The sequence below is a fragment of the Schistocerca nitens genome, chromosome 6 (genome assembly GCF_023898315.1).
Source record: "Schistocerca nitens isolate TAMUIC-IGC-003100 chromosome 6, iqSchNite1.1, whole genome shotgun sequence".
Classification (NCBI taxonomy): domain Eukaryota; kingdom Metazoa; phylum Arthropoda; class Insecta; order Orthoptera; family Acrididae; genus Schistocerca; species Schistocerca nitens.
The window spans coordinates 447,632,683-447,652,480 of record NC_064619.1 but is presented as its reverse complement, the minus strand read 5'-3'; the positions used below and the strand labels follow the sequence as shown (position 1 = coordinate 447,652,480).

General features: G+C 38.1%; 1 protein-coding gene across 2 annotated transcripts in view; it reads left to right on the top strand.

Annotated features, from left to right (window-relative positions):
• LOC126262242 (semaphorin-1A) overlaps positions 1 to 19,502 on the top strand; it is a 923,656-nt gene extending 904,154 nt beyond the window's left edge. For both annotated transcript variants that reach the window (XM_049958718.1, XM_049958717.1), the window contains exons 16-18: positions 4,233 to 4,388; positions 5,786 to 5,996; positions 15,022 to 19,502. In XM_049958718.1, the coding sequence (XP_049814675.1) occupies positions 4,233 to 4,388; positions 5,786 to 5,996; positions 15,022 to 15,382 (728 nt within the window). In that variant the 3' untranslated portion in view covers positions 15,383 to 19,502. The remainder of the gene's footprint in view (positions 1 to 4,232; positions 4,389 to 5,785; positions 5,997 to 15,021) is intronic.
• The last annotated feature ends 296 nt before the right edge of the window (positions 19,503 to 19,798 follow it).

Here is a 19,798-nt window from a genome sequence, read left to right as displayed (position 1 = left end):
TATGATCTCTTGTTACATATATTTTTCACATCTATTGCTGCTTATGTTTGTTAAACATTCTTTCCTGTGATGATGCCTTCTAGTCCATTCAAATATATATGCCTTGTGAAAGGTGGGGAAGAAGTTTTTTTTTACTCATTCATGTGGTTAGAAAGAGTGAAATACCAAGTTTTGTCAACAAAATTTATGTTGACTAAACTTCATGTAATCAAAAAAAACTTTGAAAATTTCGAACTTTTTTTCAAAAACTCTGTTTCATATGTTCCTGATGTTTTGACATGCATTTCCTTTGTAAAAAAGCACAGAATTCCAACAAATCTGATTACAACTACTTTTCCTACACCCAGTACCAAAGAAGCAGCAGCCCATCATAAAATAATGATTTTTTCAAGCTGTCTGCAAAGAGGTGAAATACCTAGTTTTTGGGCACTTTTATTTCATATTTCTGTTTTGTGTGTGTGCGTGATGTATATGAATTGAACATCTTGCTTTGCAGAATTCTACTCCGTGTGCAATCGCATGATTCTTGGGCATCCCTCTATGTGATTACTATGTCGCTAGTCGAAGTTAAGATCCAGGGCAGTTCAGCTCTGTCTCATGCACATTTATAAAACTATATTTCTTACTAATTGTATTATATATATTAAAAACCAGCAACAAAAAATTGAATTATTATTAGCTGAAATAGAAAAACTGAAATAGGCAGCTACTTATACTTGTATAAAGAACCATGTAATACAAATTAAAGATAGGTAGCTTTATTATAATTAAAAAGCCATTAAAATTTACTTGTACTCCTGAATGCATAACTTCTGACAGTGTACTTCAGTCTTTGACTCATTAGCAATGTTCACTGTCAAACTTGTAGGATGCAGTGCAAAACCACATGTTTTTTGCACTTCCTCTTCCTGGCTTTAGCAAAAATAAGTTTTTGATGCCTTGTTCTAAATCAGTCAAGGACACAAGGAAGTCAACATGTTCTCCCACTGTAACCGCACTCCAAAACTGTAAATTCTTTAAATGGAAAATGTTACAATCATAATGTCAGCTTCTTCTGCTTGGTCCATCTCAATGCTACAATATCAAAATTCCTTTTCAATAAGCAATTGAGCAATTCTTCTTCATTCATCATACAAAAACTTACCTCACCTGAAGAATGTTTTTTTAGGCTTACAAATTCTCCCAGCACTCTTTGTGCGACATTGCTGTTCCTTGCACAGTTACTCATCAAATACAAAGACCAAAATGACAATGCAAGTAAGAAACATAACTTTGGGCTATCGTTTCGAAGAAAAGATCTAAAGGCCAAGTTACTTTGTGTATAAAGTATCTTCCATCAACAACAACAAGTTTATTCAGTGCAGTTGAGTCCTTTCACTATAACTAAGGCACATGTCTTTTTCTGATAGCATTATTCAGCTATAAAATTGTACGGTACCTGTCTCTCACAATCTGACGTGATTGTGTTCGTAGATACTGAATAATGCCAGTGATGCTTTATATCCTGGCCTTGCCACAAAGTGAGATGTTTAATTACAATGTGTAACACATTGTATAATGTATTTCTTTTATGTAAATAGAAACTGAAGTAAAAGTACTCAAAAACTTGCTATTTTGCCATTTTGCACAAAACTTGAAAAATCATTATTTTTTGATGAACTGCGGCTTCCTTGGTATTTGATGCAGAAAAAAGTCGTAGTAATCAAATGCAAAGAGAATTTTGTGCCCTTTTAAAAAGGAAATATATGTCAAAGTGCTAGGAGCACAATAAACTTAGACTTTTTTAAACTGGAATCCAAAATTTTTGAAGTGTTTTGATGAAAGAAAGTGTAGCCAACATAAAATTTGCTGACAAAACTTGTTTTCCAATCTTTTCAAACATGTGAATGAATTAAAAAAATAAAATCTACCCCACCTTTTACAAGGCATAGGCTTTTCTCCCCAACAATTTGACTGGACTTTTCACATTTTAGTGCCTTAATGCGTATGGTGAAGAATGTGTACTTCATGGCAAATTGCTGTTTCCAACAGACATTAATTGTCAAATTACAGGATAATTTCCATACAGCATCAAAATCTGTCAATAGTGTAAATGTAACTGAATACTTGGTATTGTAGTCTGCAGTGTAGCATAGTGAAAACTTCCTTTATACTTGGGAAACATAAATACAACATTGTGGTAAGTTCAGCTGGTCTTGGTTGGTTTGTTGATTTGGGGGGGGGGGGGGGGGCAGGCAAACAGCAAGATCATCGTTCCCATTGGATTAGGGAAGGATGGGGAAGGAAATTGGCTGTGCCCTTTTGAAAGGAACCATCCCAGCATTTGCGTGAAGCGATTTAGGGAAATCACGGAAAACCTAAATCAAGCTGGCCGGATGTGAATGCGAGTCCAGTGTGCTAACCACTACACTACCTTGTTCGTTCAGCTGGTCTTGTCTGCCATTTACAATGAAAAGATATGTAGTTGAGTAGCTTCTGGCTTAGTGTGAAACATGAAAAAGTATAGGATTGGGAAAAAGTAAAATAATGTTGTATATTCCATAATGAGCTACACAAGATTAATAATTTGTCATATCTAACTTCCTCACCATTCAGCTTTGAACTGATCATATCTGTTTATTAAAAATTTATTTGGCATTATTTGATGATGCCTGAAAGTTACCTTCATCACAGGATTTATTTGCCATTTGTAGTAAGGGGGTTGTGGTGAGGGAAGGATTTAAAACAGAAAGTGTGTCAAGCAGGTAAAGTATTTTAGGGCTTTAATAACAGTACCCTACTTTATGTACCATCCTACGCACATTGTGAAAACTGTAATCAACTCGAGGGAATCCCATTTCTTGAAAAGTAGGACTTTGATGATTGATACCAAATCTTTCATCATTTGGTGATTTTATTTTTTTAAGTCATCAGTGATTTGATGCTCCATATTTTATTTTTCAGAATTTCGAAATAACGTGTGCACACCTTTTTGTAGCACATTTAATGAATTTTGCACAAGCTGGCAATTGCATTTTACTGGATGATATTGTCACTTTGTTGAACAAGTGGTAGTCTTCCCTGTCATACACATTCCACATTGAAATTACCAACATGTGTAACAGATGACAATACAAAAAAGACCAGGATGTTACAATGTAATTAAGGACAAAATATTTCTCTGGAGACAAATGCAATGGAGATGGAACAGTTTTTATGAGCCTTGAGAGACCATCATTTGGCTAGAATTCCCTCTCTTATTCTTTCTACCTTTTTTTATTAAAAAAAATTCAACATAACCAGAGAACTGGACTTGTGATTCATGAAAGGCAGTGATTCAGTGAGCTTGACAATGAAATAAGTGATTGATTATGAAGTTCAAAGAAACATACCCATGACCTTAGTAAGGATTGTAATAAGGCACATTAAATAAGAAATGTGAGTGGGAAATGCTCATCAGACTTTTTACTGATGATTAAATTTTAGGTTTTGAAATGTAAGTTAAGTGATATGTCTGTGATTAACGTTTCTTCAGTGTAACATGTTTCATTAATCTTTAGCTCATATTGATGTGGTTAGGTGTTTTTTGATTCTTTCTCTATTATAATTCAGTTATTAAAATTAAAATTTTGCCTACCTGTAGAAACTCTTGACACACTTTCATCAATTGCTGATTTGATTATTATTATTTTTTTTTCTCCGTGTCTAGTGATCTTTTTCCTCCATGTTTAGTGATCTCTGTGATCTGTTTCTTAGTTTGGCAATGATCTTATTTTGTTAAGAGGCCCTTTTTTTCTGACAATCTTCTCTCTCTCTCTCTCTCTCTCTCTCTCTCTCTCTCTCTCTCGCTCTGTGTGTGTGTGTGTGTGTGTGTGTGTGTGTGTGTGTGTGTGTGTGTGTGTGTGTGGATTGACAGTGATTTTTCCTTGTAAGACTACTGCTTTTCAGTGTCTCCCATTTAGTTTTTCAGCAATCTTCAGAGTATATTTAAGAACTCTCTATTGCCTTGCCTTGTCCTCACAGTGGATCGGTTCCTCTCATCCTGCAGTCTGCGTAACCTGCCCCTCCTTTGTAACTTCCCTCAACCTACCCCTGTCTCCTCGCTGAGGAAAGAACTACTGGTTCCATTTGTCTGTAACAGTACTGAAATTTTGCCTCAGTACTAGGCAGCAATTCTGCCTCTTAATTTCAGATGTTACTAAAAATAAATGCATTTGTTTACAGTATGTGTAACAAATTTCAATAATTTCCAGGCAAAGTACTGGGTAAAAGTACAGGCAGCGTAGAGGGACTGTCTTCAAACTTTGGAAAGCCATACAACCAGGATGTTGGTGGGCGAACTGGCCCAACCAAAGATGTGCCTGAAGGAGAAGTTATCAACATTGTCCACGATGATGGACAACACAGTGGTCAGTGAACTATTTATCTTGGTGAAATAACTTATTCAATTTATTATTGCTAACATTGGAACATTTTGTGGCATTGGCTTTTGTTACCGCAGTTTAAATTTTGAAAACGTGCTCTGTAGTTTGGATCCTAAGAAACATAGTATATTGAGAATATTTTCTCAGCAGTCTTGCTCATTCAACATTGGTCACATTAAATAATCAGATGTTGTAGTAATGTGTTTGTGGAGGGTGATAGGCAAGGGAATAGAACACTTCTCTCAAAACTTTTACAGAGAATGACATTTTTAAAAATAAAGTTTGATACAATAGTATTTTGTAGAAATTTTAGTTATTTGTTAAGTTATCAAGAGATTTGTTTCATTCTCATTTCAACAAAAACATAACATGTACATACCTTTTATTGGCATTTTAAACAAAGTGCTTTAATTGGAATCTACTTAAATGCATTTAGGTGTTATAAATTTATATAAACATGAATGCATATAAGAATATCAAAATCTTAGCAGCCACCTTTAATGTCAAGGAGACTGTCTTGTCACTAAAGCACAAAATAATGAGCAATTAGAAGTTGTAGGAAACATGGCAGTGAACATTTACTGATGAAAAGGGATCACCACTCTGCAGTACATTAATTTATTATTGCTGTAAGTATTTAAAAACTCCTATAACCACAAAAGCATTGTGGTGTGTTACAAGATACATGTCAGAAATTCCAGAAAAGAAACATAGAAAACAGTTGTACACACTTTTCAAAACCTGCATTTGCAGTCACATGGAAAAACCTGAAGATGTTTGATAAAACATTTCAGTTGGATAACACTTTCAGAATTCACCATTAAGAAATAAATTTTAGAAAGTTTTGTTGGTAAAATCTCATTGTAACTATTGCAGGAGTAAAATAATGAGAAGTTTGTAATTATGCAAAGCCATATGTTATGCTTCTTGACAAGATTAAAAAATTTAAAAGAATATGCATAAACAACAGTAATAAGTTATTATTGAGAGACCATTGTATTCATGCAAGCATGAGGGGAACTGTCACTCAACCATATCAACAGCCTTATATGTAGTGTTACAAGATGCTGTTATAGTTTACTTGAAAATGGTCTCCTGTATAGTAAGTGTAATTTAATGGTATCTCATTCTCCTCAAAGAAAAACCCCATGCATACATTGCTACAGAAACTTTTTATTAAAATAATTTCCATTTCTACTAGCAAACTTTATGGAAAGCATGAGAACAAGCAGTTTTCATGCTACTCATTGTAAAAGAGATGCTTCTTTTACTGCATTGTGACACTCCATGATGTTTCTTTTTAATAAAACTAAGAAATTAACTATGTACAAGATACTTCAGGCTGTAACAAAAGTAAAGTTGAAGTATGCGATTGGTTTCAGGTCCAGAAGTGAGTGCCGCAGATAGCCCACTCCCCCAGTACTCTGTAGAAACCCTGGCACTGGCAGTCGTGGCAGGATCTGTAGCTGCGCTGGTCGTGGGTTTTGTGACAGGCTACCTCTGTGGCCGAAAGTGCCATAAGGAAGAAGAAGACAACCTGCCTTATCCTGACACAGAGTATGAATACTTTGAACAGAGGCAGACTGTCAACAGGTAGGGAAATTTCATTGCTGCAAAATATTTTATGGTTTCACATATGAGAAGTGAGTATTAAGACAGCACATTCAAAAATGGTTATTCCTGGAGCAGTGTTGCTTTGGAAATTTGAATGAAAAAGAAACACTGCAACTTGATGTGTTGGTAGTTGAGGTGGCCAATAAAGACAATCATACATCCACAAAAATACAAAAAATCAATAAGTTTATTTACAACACATAAACTTAATAACTGAGATATACATTACTTTGAAGTGCTGTAGGTCATTCTGCGGTGCTGAATTACATACAATAAGAGTAATATTTTTGATAGTGACAGTCGTGAATGCTGATACAGTCCATTAAGTCACTGGTAACTAGTGATGCTTGATAATGTCATGCTGTGTCAGTGCAATCACTGCAGCCTCCCGTGATAACATTGCTAAATCTGTAGATTCACTGAGTCTGGGGCAAAACTCTGAGCATGGCTGCTTAAAAAGATGCACCAGCCAATTAGAGTTGCAGGCAGTGAGCTCATACGAATTCCACATCCTCTTGTGGTGGGTATGCTTGACACCCCAGTACAGTGAGCGACAGAAGTGCAAGCTTGCCATTGGTGCACTGGTGGAAAGCTTAAAAGTGTCTAATTCCACAAAGCTGTGCTGCATGCCAAGTGCGGTCAACGAAAGTGTCATTGACCCACACAGCTAGTCAAAAATTTGTTGACTAAATAATTTATTTAAATGTAGTTAGTTTCAGGCTCCAACAAACCCTTAGAAAAAAGTGCACATTTCTGGAATAGGATAGAATGCCTTTCTTTCTCACTAGCCAACTTTTTTTTTTTAAATGTCATTGTCAGTTTTACAATTAACATTTGCAGTGATAATTGTAGGTTTACTATAAAACACAGATGAGTTTACGGAGTATGTATAGTCACGTAATGAGTAAACCAATGAATCTTCCAAAACTAAGGTACATTTAAGTCGTGCACACTGATTAGCTACCAAACATTCCCTATTTCATGCACACTCGTTACTTAAAAAATTTTTTTGGAAATTCATTTCAAGCTTCCTGTTTTGTAAGTCTCTGATAAGCAGGGGTAATTAGTTTTACAGCTTCATGCCAATTTACTTTTTGACTTTTTTGGCATTCTATGGCTCTGATGTATTCTACATCTAGATTAACTAAATAAGTGTACCATTCAGGAATTTCCATTATAGTTCCAACTTATTTTATTTGTGGTACGATTGTCATGGGCAGGGTACTTTTTGAAAATATTGTGAGCAGACATGTATGATATGATTTTGGAAGACCAGTGAAGCAAAACTAGTCCAACACTTGGCTTCATATCACATGCCTAACTAGAATTATTTATCATTGCATGGAGCAGCAAGTAGAAGACTGTTTACAAAATGACCAGTATGCATTTCAAAGTAATGTGGGAACACAGGAACCAATACTTCCTTTACAAGTAATTTTTGAGCGGTCCTAGAGACTAAACACATTAATATTGATTGCCTTCATAGACATAAAAAAAGTTACAGAATGAAATTTTGATCCTGGAGTGGAATGTATGCTGACATGAAACTTCCTTGCAGATTAAAACTGTGCACTAGACTGACCCGAAATCAGGGACCTGTGCCTTTCGTGGGCAGACTGATCTACCAAAGAACAGTTCATGACTTTCCCAAGTAGCTTTATTTTCACCAGTACCTCATCTCCTACCTTCCAAATTTCACAGATGTTGTCAGCACACACTCTACTGCAGGGCAAGAAGTTCATTCTGGAAACATCCCCCAAGCTTTGGCTAAGCCATGTCTCTACAATATCCTCTCTTCCAGGAGTGCTAGTCCTGCAAGTTTTGCAGGATAGCTTCTGTGAAGCTTGGTACATAGGAGATGAGATACTGGAGGAGCAGAGCTGTGAGGAAAGATCTGTTGTCTTGCCTGGGCAGTTCACTCAGTAGAGCACTTGCCCGCGAAAGGCAAAGGCCCCGAGTTCAAGTCTCAATCTAGCACACAGTTTTAATCTGCCACAAAGTTCCTTTTCATAAATAAAGTTTTCAAGAATGCTTAACTGCTTAACATTAAGTGGAAGAAGTTGTTCAAAGGAATGATGAAAATAGTAACAGACTTCAGGGACAACAGAATATTCCTACAGCTTTACAAGAATCAGAATGCTATCATAGGAGAGGATGAACCACATACAAAAATATTATAGTGAGTAAGGCAGGAAGCAGGAATGTTGATGGTCTCTAATATTATTTAATTTGTACCAAAATAAAATGAAGGAATTCACATAAACCAGCAGCAATGGGATTACATTAATGAAGGCTATCTACAGGAGATACTCATCAGATGAGTCACATCTTAACACAGGTGTGGAAGATGAACATTAGCGGAAACAAAACAAATATTATGATTTACACAATACATAGAAAACAGAATGCAGCTGTACATCTTGGAAGCAAAATGCTGGCATGTGTGACTACCTTCAGGTATCGTAGAAGTTTTATCAAGTGAACGGTAGAAGTGAAGTAGCCCAAGAAAAAGAAACACTTATCCAGAAAAGAACACTACTGATGTCAAACAGTCCCCCTGACTACCAGGAAATTATTCTTAATTAGCTACATTAGGAGAATATACCTGTATGGGGCAGAAACATAGCTGACAAGGAAGGCAGAAAAGAAAAGATTGAAAGCATTTGAGGTATTGAAAAAACAATGGACTGTCATAGTCTCAAACATAAAAGATCAGGAGAGATAAGGAACCTGTACTCAAAACAGTCACTGCAAAGAGGAGCAACAGAATTGCTATTGTCATTCATTCCAAATCATTACTCTGACTGAAGGAGTGATGGAGAAAATAAGACAAAGAGGATGACTGAGATAGGAGTGAATGGATGAAATTAAAGCCAGTAGAAAATAAGAGTGCATTAAGAAGGGAGGAAGTAAGAGTGAACATGCCAACTTTTGGGTAAGCTATGTGCATGCTTTTTTATTAGAGATATGCATGCTTGAAAGTGGACTGAAGGTACCGTTAATATATTCAGTTTTCTGAAAAGTGGCCAAAATAATATCCTACTTTAAAGCCTCTAATCTTTGGTCACTCTAGAGTCACACGTGTAGAGGATGATGTATGTGTGCTGTATACATTGTGTGGCAGTAAGTTTAAGCAGTCACCTAGTGTTATGTTATATAATGTGATTTATATTCAGTCAGCCTGAAGAGGTATTCGGGACATTTTCTCTTTAATTTTGACTTCCTCTATGATCTGCTAATAATATGTATATTTGAAAATGTCTCTTAAATTAACAGTGCCTGATAGTTATTCAAATAATATACAGACTCAGCAGACCAATGACAGCATTAAATCAATGTTTGATGGCTTTGGACCCAAGCATAAGGGAAAAAAACCATAACTGAGAACCTCGTAAACAACAGGCCATCGAGCAAGATGCAAGATGATTACTATGATCATTTGCCATAAAATTTCACTACTTTGTGTGTGTGTGTGTGTGTGTGTGTGTGTATTGGGTTCAGGGGTGGGGGGAGGGGGGGGGAGGGGGGGGGAGAGAGAGAGAGAGAGAGAGAGAGAGAGAGAGAGGTTATGTCTTTACTAAGAACAGGGCAACACACTTTTATTAGTGACATATTGTTGAATGAGATTACAGAGAACATGTATTGAAAACTTTCCGAAGTTGTTAAAAGGACTGAGAAGCTAGAATGTGTGTGCAATCTCATATCTGCGTTGCTTAATACTTAATACCGTTTTCTGGTTAGTGCATGCTTGCAGCTCACTCAGTGCATAGCAGCCAGTACTTATTCTAGCATTTATCTGTTCAACAGTGGTAAATCCAGGATGGAATGTAACAATATTAGGAAAAGGATAGTTTGCTACTCACGATATAGTGGAGATGCTGAGTTGCAGATAGGCACAACAAAAAGACTGTTAGAGAAAGAGCTTTCAGCCAACAGGGCCTGAGATAACACACACACACACACACACACACACACACACACACACACACACACACACACACACACACACACACACACACACACGACTGTCTCTGGCTGCTGAAGCCACACTATGAGTAGCAGCACATGATGGAAGTCGCAACAAGGGATAGCAGCATATGGGTGGGGGACAGAAAAGTGCTGCTTGTGGGAGCACATAAGGACGAGGTGCAAAGAGGGTCGGGCAGCTAGCTGAAAGCGGGAGGTTAGATGGAAGACGGGGGAGGGTAAGAGGAAAAGGAGACAGGAAAAAGACTGTGGATGCGTTGCTGGAATAGAAGCCCGTTTAGTGCTAGAATGGGAACAGGGAAGGGGCTAGAGGGTAAGGATAAAGACTAACAAAGGTTGAGGCCAGGAGGGTTATGCAAACAAAGGCTATATTGCTGCGCAATTCTGAAAGGCTGGTGGGAAGGATGCAGATGGCACAGGCTGTAAAGCAGTTATTGAAATGATGAACGTTGTTTTGGGCAGTGTGCTCAGCGTTGGGGTGATCCAGCTGTTTCTTAGCCACAGTTTGTAGGTGGCCATTCATGCAGACAGACTGCTTGTCGTTTGTCGTGCCCACATAGAATGCAGTACAGTGGGTACTGCTTAGCTTGTAGATCAAATGATTGGTTTCACTGGTAGCCCTGCCTTTGATGGAATGGATGATGTTTGTGACTGGACTGGAGTAGATGGTGGTGGGAGGATATATGGGACAGGTACTGAATCTAGATCTGTTACAGGGATACGAGCCAGAAGGCAAGGGTTTGGGAGCAGGAGTTGTATACGAGCGGACGAGGATATTGTGTCAATTCGGTGGGTGGTGGAGCACCACTGTGAGAAGGAAGTGGGTAGGACATTCCTCATCTCGGGGCACAACGAGAGGTAGTCAAAACACTGGCAGAGAATGTGATTCAGTTGCTCCACTCCTGGCTATAGATGTGATTGCCGTGGGTGGCTAGGGTGTATGGGAGGGACTTCTTGGTGTGGAATGGATGGAAGTCATCAAAGTGGAGGTATTGCTGCTGGTCGGTAGGTTTGATATGGGTGGAGATACTGATGTAGCCATCTTTGAGGTGGAGGTCAGCATCGAGGAAGGTGGATTGTTGGGTTGAGTAGGACCAGGTGAAGCGAATGGAGGAGAAGGTGCCAAAGTTCTGGAGGAATGTTGATAGGGTGTCCTCACCCTTGATCCAGATCATGACAGTGTCATCAGTGAATCTGAACCAGTTGAGGAGTTTAGGATTTGGGTGTTTAGGAAGGATTCGTCTAGGTGACCCATGAATACATTGGCATAGGATGATGCCATATGAATGGCATAGCCATGCCCCAGATTTGTTTCTAGATAATGCCGTCAAAGAAGAAGTGATTGTGGTTGAGGATACTGTTGCTCATGGTGATGAGGAATAAGGTTGTAGGTTTGGGATTCATTGCACGCTGGGAGAGCTACTGTAAGGCCGTGAGCATTAGGGATGTTTGTATAAAGAGAAGTGGCATCAATAATGACAATCAGAACATGATGTGGTAAAGGAACAGGAACTGTGGAGAGTTGCTGGTGGAAAGGATTGATACCTTTTATGTAGGAGGGTTGGTTGCAGGTAATAGACTGAAGGTGTTGATCTACGAGAGCAGAGATTCTCTCAGTGGGAGCACAGTAACCGGCCACAATTGTGCATCCTGGGTGGTTGTGTTTATGGACTTTAGGAAGCATGTAGAAGGTACGAGTGCAGGGAGTGGTAGGGTTGCGGAGGGAGATAGATTCTGGGAGAGGTTCTGAGAAGGGCCTTATGATTTGAAGAGAGACAGAAGATCCTGCTGGAATTGGGTCACTCTGGCACGGTTTGTAGGTGGATGAATCTGACAGTTGGCAGAGTTCTTCTACCAGGTAATCCTTGGAGTTCTCAAAACAACAGTGATAAAGCCTTTGTCAGCAGGTAGGATTATGAGGTTGGGATCAATTTTAGATGGTGGTACTTTCTGTGGATGTGAGTTTAGTTTGCATGTTGGTGGTTTTGGGGAATGATGGTGAGGCAAGGTTCAAGGTTAAGAAATGCTGTAAAGTTAACAGGGTTTGATTAGGGGGCAGTGGGGATGGATCATAATTGGATGGAGGAGTGAATTGAGTCAGGCAGAGTTCAACTTTGGTCTTTGGTTGAGTGTGATTGTTAGCGCTGGTGGTGAAAAAGTGTCTACCTGCATGATTGAATCCAGGAGTGGAGAAAAAGGCAAGGGCTTTGGAAAGGAGTTAAACTTCTGCAGGAACTAAGGCTCTCAGAAGAAAGGTTCATGACTGTGTTTCAGGTCTGTTTACTTTCCGGATTCTGTATGATGGTGGGACAGAGTTTTTGAGGGTGTGGTAAATGTAGTAGGTCTGTGAGGGAGGATTTGTCAGCTATGAGGGAATGTGGGGGAAGGTTTTGACATGGTTGTAGAGGCAGTGGATAGTGGTAGTCCAAGGCAGGAGTAGGAAATGAACAGGGCGGAGAGTTTTTTTGAGGTGGTGGTGTGCATGTTTTTCTAGTTCCTGGAGTGCAAGAGTTTCAATGTGTGTTATGCAATGCAAGGATTTGGGATTGTATAGCAGGAGAATTTTACAGAGGAAGAGAATGTATTGCAATGTGGTCTGGGCCTGATTGATATGGTTTTGCAGGACTATGTTGGTGAGGGTTAAGGATTGGTAGAATCTGAACAGATTGAGATCATTGTGGAAGGGAGGGTGGCAGCCAGAGATGAATAATATGATGATGGATGATTTGCTGGTAAGGCCATTGGTGGGGGGGAGATTCCATGAGCCAAGCAACAACGCAGGAAAAGTATGTGGGACTGTTTCCGGCTAGTAATAAGGAAACTTTTGTCTATTGACACAGATGGAAGGAGCAAGGATTCATGGTGGTGGATAAAAATGTGCAAAAATACATAAATGACATAGAATTACACCTGAAAAAATTCACAAAAATACACCCAAACACGTGGGAAAAATCACAAAACAGATGAAATAAGGGGAAACAAGATGAAATGAGGGAGTAGGCCAATAGCGAATGGCAAAAGCTAACTGAAATTGGCATGGAGGCACAATGAGATCAGAGAAAAATAAATAAAAAAATTGTAATGTGGGTTGCAAGTTTGAGGATGGATAAGTGTGAAGAAGGGGGTACAGCACATGTGACTTGATTACGTGAAGTAAGTAGGTGCTAACTGGAATTTGTGTGTTCAGTATGTTTATTCCATACCAGGTTATGTCATAACTACAGACCCACGAATATGCTTTCAGTGTTAGGTTATTTACTGTTACAAGTGGTTGGGAGGGGTTTGTTTTTGTGTGATACAGAAGTCCGTGGAAAAAGTCTTTTTACTGTTGGTTGTTAATTTTCCATATGTAGCTTAGTTGCCGAGTTGATCAGTAGCCGCATTCACAGCTTTCTGTATGGCTTCTGAGGAGTACAGTTGTCATCTGAAATAATAATGTTTATGTGAGCATTTACATTCAGACTCAAGTCATTGGTATATAGGAGGAAAAGCAGAGGCCTCAGTACTGAACTCTGAGGCACACCTTGCTTAACAGTTTTACTATCAGGAGGATTTCAGTTATTGAATTGAGTTGTTTGGCAATGTACTTCATACTGACCAGTGAGCAATAACTTGGGAATGATGCAGTCCATTTGTTGATACCATACTGTTCAATATTTATAAGTCACATTTTGTTACACACTCAGTCAAAATTCTTTGACAGACAAAGGAAAAAAAATACGCCTGCAGTGGTTAATTTGTATCTAATAAATGGGGTATTATATTGATTGACTCATATATAGCCATTTCTGTTCATTTGTTGTTTCAAAACCCATGTTTGGAATATACTCATGCATAGCTTTTTGTAAATGAAGCCCATAAATTTTTTGAGCACAGTTTTTTTTTTTTTTTTCAAATACTTCAAAGAAGCAGGATGAAAATGTGATAGGCCTCAAGTTGTTCACTTCCTTATCATAATCTTTTTTGAAAATGGGAATAATTTTTGAGATTTTCAGTGACATTGGGAAGGTACCTGCCTGTTTGTATTCAACATAAATATAATTTTTTCTTCAGTTTTGTTTGCAGATAGTACCTTTATATTAATTAATCATAATGATAACAGAAAAAATTCCCACCTCTATTATGAACTCTCTGAATATTCAAGAAAACTCATTTCACTTAAATGGTTAAAAACTGAACATCTCAAAAACCCATATGGTGTAGTTAAAGGCCAAACATTCAAAAGGCCAGAATATTGAAACAGATAGCAATAAGCAGCTTATAGAAGAATTTAACATAGTGGCGTTCTTTAGATTATATTTGTACAAGAATTTAAGGTGAACTGAACATGTTGAATTCCTAGCAAATGAACTTATCAGTTTACTTGCATGCACTCAGCATGGTGTAGTTTTCGGGGTAAGTTCAAATAACACATTTGAGATACTGAAGCTGCAAAAGAAAAGTCAAACATGTGAACTGCACAGGCATACTAATCATGTTGTACATTATTTCAAAAACTACAACTTCTAACTGTCCCTCTCTAAACATTTATGAAATTATAATCTTCTTACACAGCACACTAAAATTGTAGAAAATCTTTTTGGCCATATTAAGAGCATAAGAAATGCATAATTTTTAGCTTTCCATATACCAACTGAAACTACATCCTCAGACTTCACGGTATTTGAAGATGAAACTACAAGTATACAGTAAAGTAACAGACAGACACATACCCAGTCAATTGATGCAGAATGAACAGATGATTTGAGAAAGGCATTATTAGATTTATAGAGTAATTTTCCTTCCCCAACAGAGTTTTGTTAGTATTAGGCCACTGTTTCTAGCATATGCTGTACTTCATTGTGTTAAAAACGTATCACAAATTTTAGACATGTCTTATGATTTAGAAATGTACATTAAGAGATGTTTCACAGTTCACACATTGCATATAACCTGGAATTTATCAGGGGATTAATGTTCTGCTTACAAGCAGCTGTGTCACCATGTGCCAAGTTCATTACAATAGACTTTTTTGCAGGTTGGCTGTGGAACCGAAGCTCCTGCCACAAGAAGAAGTCACATATGCGGAGCCGGTCTTAGTTCCCACACCCGGTGCTGGCACAGGTGTGGGCGGGGGAAGTGGCCCGGAAAAGCTCAACTCCCCAAAGGGCACACTGAGAAAGAGTGCTGCACAGCAACAGCAGCAGCAGGCAGCGGAGACCCTGTTCCAGTTCCAAGACAGCTTTTCGCCGTACGGCCGGGGCCGTGATTTTGGCACTCTACGTCCCCACGATGGGGGCCCAGGAGGTGGCTACCGGAGGGCCACGGGTCCGGGAACTGGCGGAGGGCCCGACTCCGGCTTCGGCACTACCCGCTCTGTAAAGAAGGTGTACCTCTGAGGTGCGGGGGCGGGGGCGGGGGGGAGGCGGACTCGCCCGCCGGGCTCCGGTTCCGGCTCGGGCTCTGCTTCGGGGTCGGTGTCGGGCCCCCCCTCTGGCAGCAGCAGGAGCAGCAGCACCTCCCCCTCCCCGCCCTCGTCCTCACCCTCGCCACCCCCACACTCGCGTGCACCCTGCTCCTACATATACCGCACATAGTGGAGGGCGATTGCTCGCCATTCGTGGTAATCTGTGTGTGGGTCCTCCAGATGTACTGTTAGGAATATCAGCTTCTGATTCCATTTTAGGCAGACTGAAATACTACCAGCTATATCATCCAAGCAGAAAGTGTCAAAATGCTGACATTTGCAATACTCAGTTAACACTGCTTGTTTAAAACGAAGTATCGGGATACTTGTAGTCTGCATTCTGTCGCTGCAGTGATGTTAGTGTGCCTGAGGTCACTTTTAGCAGTGCGTACTGACTTGTGTGACCAGAAAAGATGTCGTATCTGCCTTCTAGAAAATTGTGTTGTGGCAGGTTCCTGCAGCAAACATGTGCAGAAGCTGAGGTTTCATTTGCTGGAGTCTGGTAACAACTGAGGGAGCATGCAGGGTTTTGAGTTGTGCTTGCTGTTTTTTACTTTCTGGTTCAAAGAAATGTGTCTGTTGATACTTTAAACCAAAGAACGTTTTAAAAATAGTCATTTTAAGTTTAATATGCAGCACGAATTGAAGTTCCACACAACTTAGAACATTATCTCCAGATTTTTCTGTGCCTTGTGATGGCTCAATATGTTTGCATTGTTATGTTTTAAAGCTGAAGAGAACAGTGTAGACTGCTTGCTGTAAATTTCATTTCTCATGTACTTCACATAAGAATTTTACCTGACGAAATACTCATTTAGCAATGTGAACTGATTTGTTATTTTATTTTAGCCAAGTGTGGAAAAGATTGCCACAAACATTCCATTTTGGAGTTAATAAACTCTGTGCATTTTTATATAATACGTAACTTGTAATTCTCGTCATTGCACGTGGAATCGTGAGAGCAGAATATGTAAAAGACATTTTGGTATTGTCTTTGAGCCTGCCGCATTAAATAGGGGCATCACCAGCGAGGTGCTGATTTCTGGAAAGAACAGTGAAGTAAAAGTATATTCCCTTATTGTCATACAATGTTCTCATTTTGACAACATTTGTAAAATTGACTTGAGCTGACGTGACAGATTCTGTGACGACTAGTTAGTGCCTTAGGGCAGGAGTTTCAGCAGGCTCGGTCTGTGTGCTTTTACATTTATTTTAAGAATAGAATAGCCATGTGATAAGTTCATCAAAAACTGTTATCAGTTACGTGAAAGAAATGAGGAAGAACTTAGGATCGAGTGAAAAGTTGATTCTACCCCAAGTAAAAGACTACAACTAATATTTTGAAGTGCATGGAACACATTGAGATTTCTATGAGGTTGTTATAATGTGCTCTTTATTATTATGAGATGTTTGTGAAGTCTGAAATGAATCTGATGTGATGAATGGGAATTTTGTTTACTGTGTGATAGTGTAAAGTCAAAATTTTGTTTGATGTGTAAGTGGACTGCTTGTAGAAAGTCTTGTTATTTTTTATGTGAGAAATGTGATATGTGATTATGTAGGTGAGTTTCTACAACAGGAAGACTAGTAAAAAGTGTTCTTTGTACTGCATCAGTAAGGATAAAGTACTATCCTTAGGATTAAGCTTTGCATTTTTCACAGTCATTAATTTATTACACAACCTAGTTCCAATATTTAACGAGAGTGTTCATTATTGTATCTGTTAGAAATAAGACAGTTTTGTTTGTACATTGTAAGATGATTTGTACATAATATTTAAATATTTTTAGAAGTGCCATGTATTTTCAAGTTAGTTATTATGTTACATACAATTTCAGTGTTACTTGCCACTTTGTTTAAAAACAAATTTTTAAAAAAATATTAATATGTATAAATAAAACAATGTTTTTAAATATTATGCTTCTTCCTATATGCAGGGCCAGCTAAGCTATTTTGTACTGTAAAATAAAAATTTTATAAAGTGGAGTTCTCAAGTACGTGTCATATGGATATATGACATTTCAACGACACGAGTGATGACTCAGTTTTGTTACGATCCTAAAGTGCCGAAAAAATATTCCCTTTCCTGAGACAGTGATGTAAGATTGTAAAAGTACGTACTATGTGCAATTATTATACAACATTCATAACATGCATTAACACAGGTGATACTTACCATGTATATGTAGCAGCCTTATCTCGAGCTTCTAGCACTTTGTATGTGTGGATTTGTTGAAAGTGTACAGTAGTCTTTCTGAAACAGAACTGAGACATATTTAACAGTAAGATCTGCATTTGTAAGGAAACCAGCCAGTAATGCAAGGATGACCTACAAATCGTTGACAGTTGAGCAGTACACAGGAAGCTCGGAAGGGACTGTTACCACTCACAGATGTGGTCAGTAAAAGCAATTCTGCATTACACTTCATGTTACCGTATTCATCAATTCTCAGTTTAGAAAAGTAGGTTTTGAGAATTCAGGAGCATCACAATTAAGATAGAAATGGTTAGGTTATGGCATCAAAAATACAAACAGCAAATTTTCAGAATAATGAAAACTTTATTTTCACCAGTCATAATTCGAGATATCTTTCTACACAACTTCTTAGGTGTGAAAAATTAACAAATGCACTTTTTATAGTAAAGTCTTATTCACACTTACTGAAAACTGAGAGGAACTCTAGTATAGCAAAATACAGCATAGGATTGCAGTGTAGAATCCTGTCGATTTCCGAACCTAGCCGGTTCGAGAGCCTCTCGAAAGGAGTGTTACTTTTTGTATTGTTTATACCTGCTCTCTGTAATAAATATTTATTACGAATAGGCCTACACTTTAAAATTTCATATGTAAGGGAAATCAGGCTTTCAACTTATTTTTCCAGCTTTGCAATATGACATTGTCTAAAGGAGCTGGTATATAATGTAGCCCTCACTGTGAACTTGTGCCTGTAGAATTCGAGTTGAATCTCTTTTGTAACGTAGCCAGTCAGAGTACAGTCAGCGACTGCCGAGTAACTTGCCATGTGTCGGAACGTCACTGGTGTTTCCTAGTTAGTTTTTTAAACTGTGGAGTCGGTGCCGTAGTTCTGAAGTGGCAGGTCTTTTTATATTTGTGCAAGTACTATTGTCAGTCTTTGCAGGAATAGTGTAATTTACTGTTAATAGAAAAGTGAGCCATAGTGTTTGTTGAAGGTGGAGGTTCTCAGTCAGATTTGTTCAAGTATCGAGACTGCATTTAGTGCCATCTGTTAGTATCTTTTGAAACACTATATTATATGACCGTGGGTCTGGTTGCCTTAGTGTCAGTTCTGTTTCTGTGAACATTACAGTGAGACATTAAACTGCCTCTGTATCATCTGTCCCTTATTATTTTTTGTAAATTTACTGTAATGAATTAATAATTAAACAATAAATGATTTTCATTAGCTGAGGACATAAGTGATTTATTAGCTGGCTTTTGAATTATTGTTCTTTGAAACTGAATGATATGTATGTTCATTAAAAAATGTAATATTTTTATCTTAATACAGTCTTCATATGAGCAAAAGCCTTATCTTTCACTTAGTTACTTTAAATTTAAATTGGAACTGTAGACAGTGTTTCACTCCTGTGCCACCATAAACTTACCAAATTTGCTTCAAGTCTCTATTGACAAAATGAGTACACAAAAGCTACAATTGATCACATTCTAAAACTCTTTAGGTAGAATTCAACTGTTTGTAGTTAAGTCCACACACACACACACACACACACAACACAACAACACAACACATGATACACACAACTAGGATCATGTTTATAGGGTGTGGCATCTCAAATACCTATTGAGTCATTAAAGATAATGGTAATCACTTTTCCTAATAGTCAGTCTCCTAAAATAATGACCAAATGTGTTTTTGTAACCTTGTCAATTATTGGATAAAGACAACTACTCCTTTTTCTTGGCCAAATAGCTGTTCCCAATGATACAAATGTACTGTTGAACCTACTGAGATCTGACTTATTCTGGAGTAAAACTGTATTAAAATTTGAATTTTTTGTTGTTCTTACACTGAAAAATTTATGCACCTCTAAACAGTGAAGAGATTTGTCTGGATGGGAAATATTTGACAAATTGTGTACTGAATGAAGTGCTACAGAAAAAATGTCTGCATAGATATGATATGTTGTAAAGTATGCCAAAGTTATACATTATATTAATTGTAAATCATTTTCACAGTGAGAAGAAAAACTGGTAGACCTATAATGATTAATAATTTAACAATAATTTTACTAAGCAAGAACTATCAGCATTGTATTAATGCAAGTGAAATGTTATCTACATGAACTGCGAGATGTAGAACAGTGA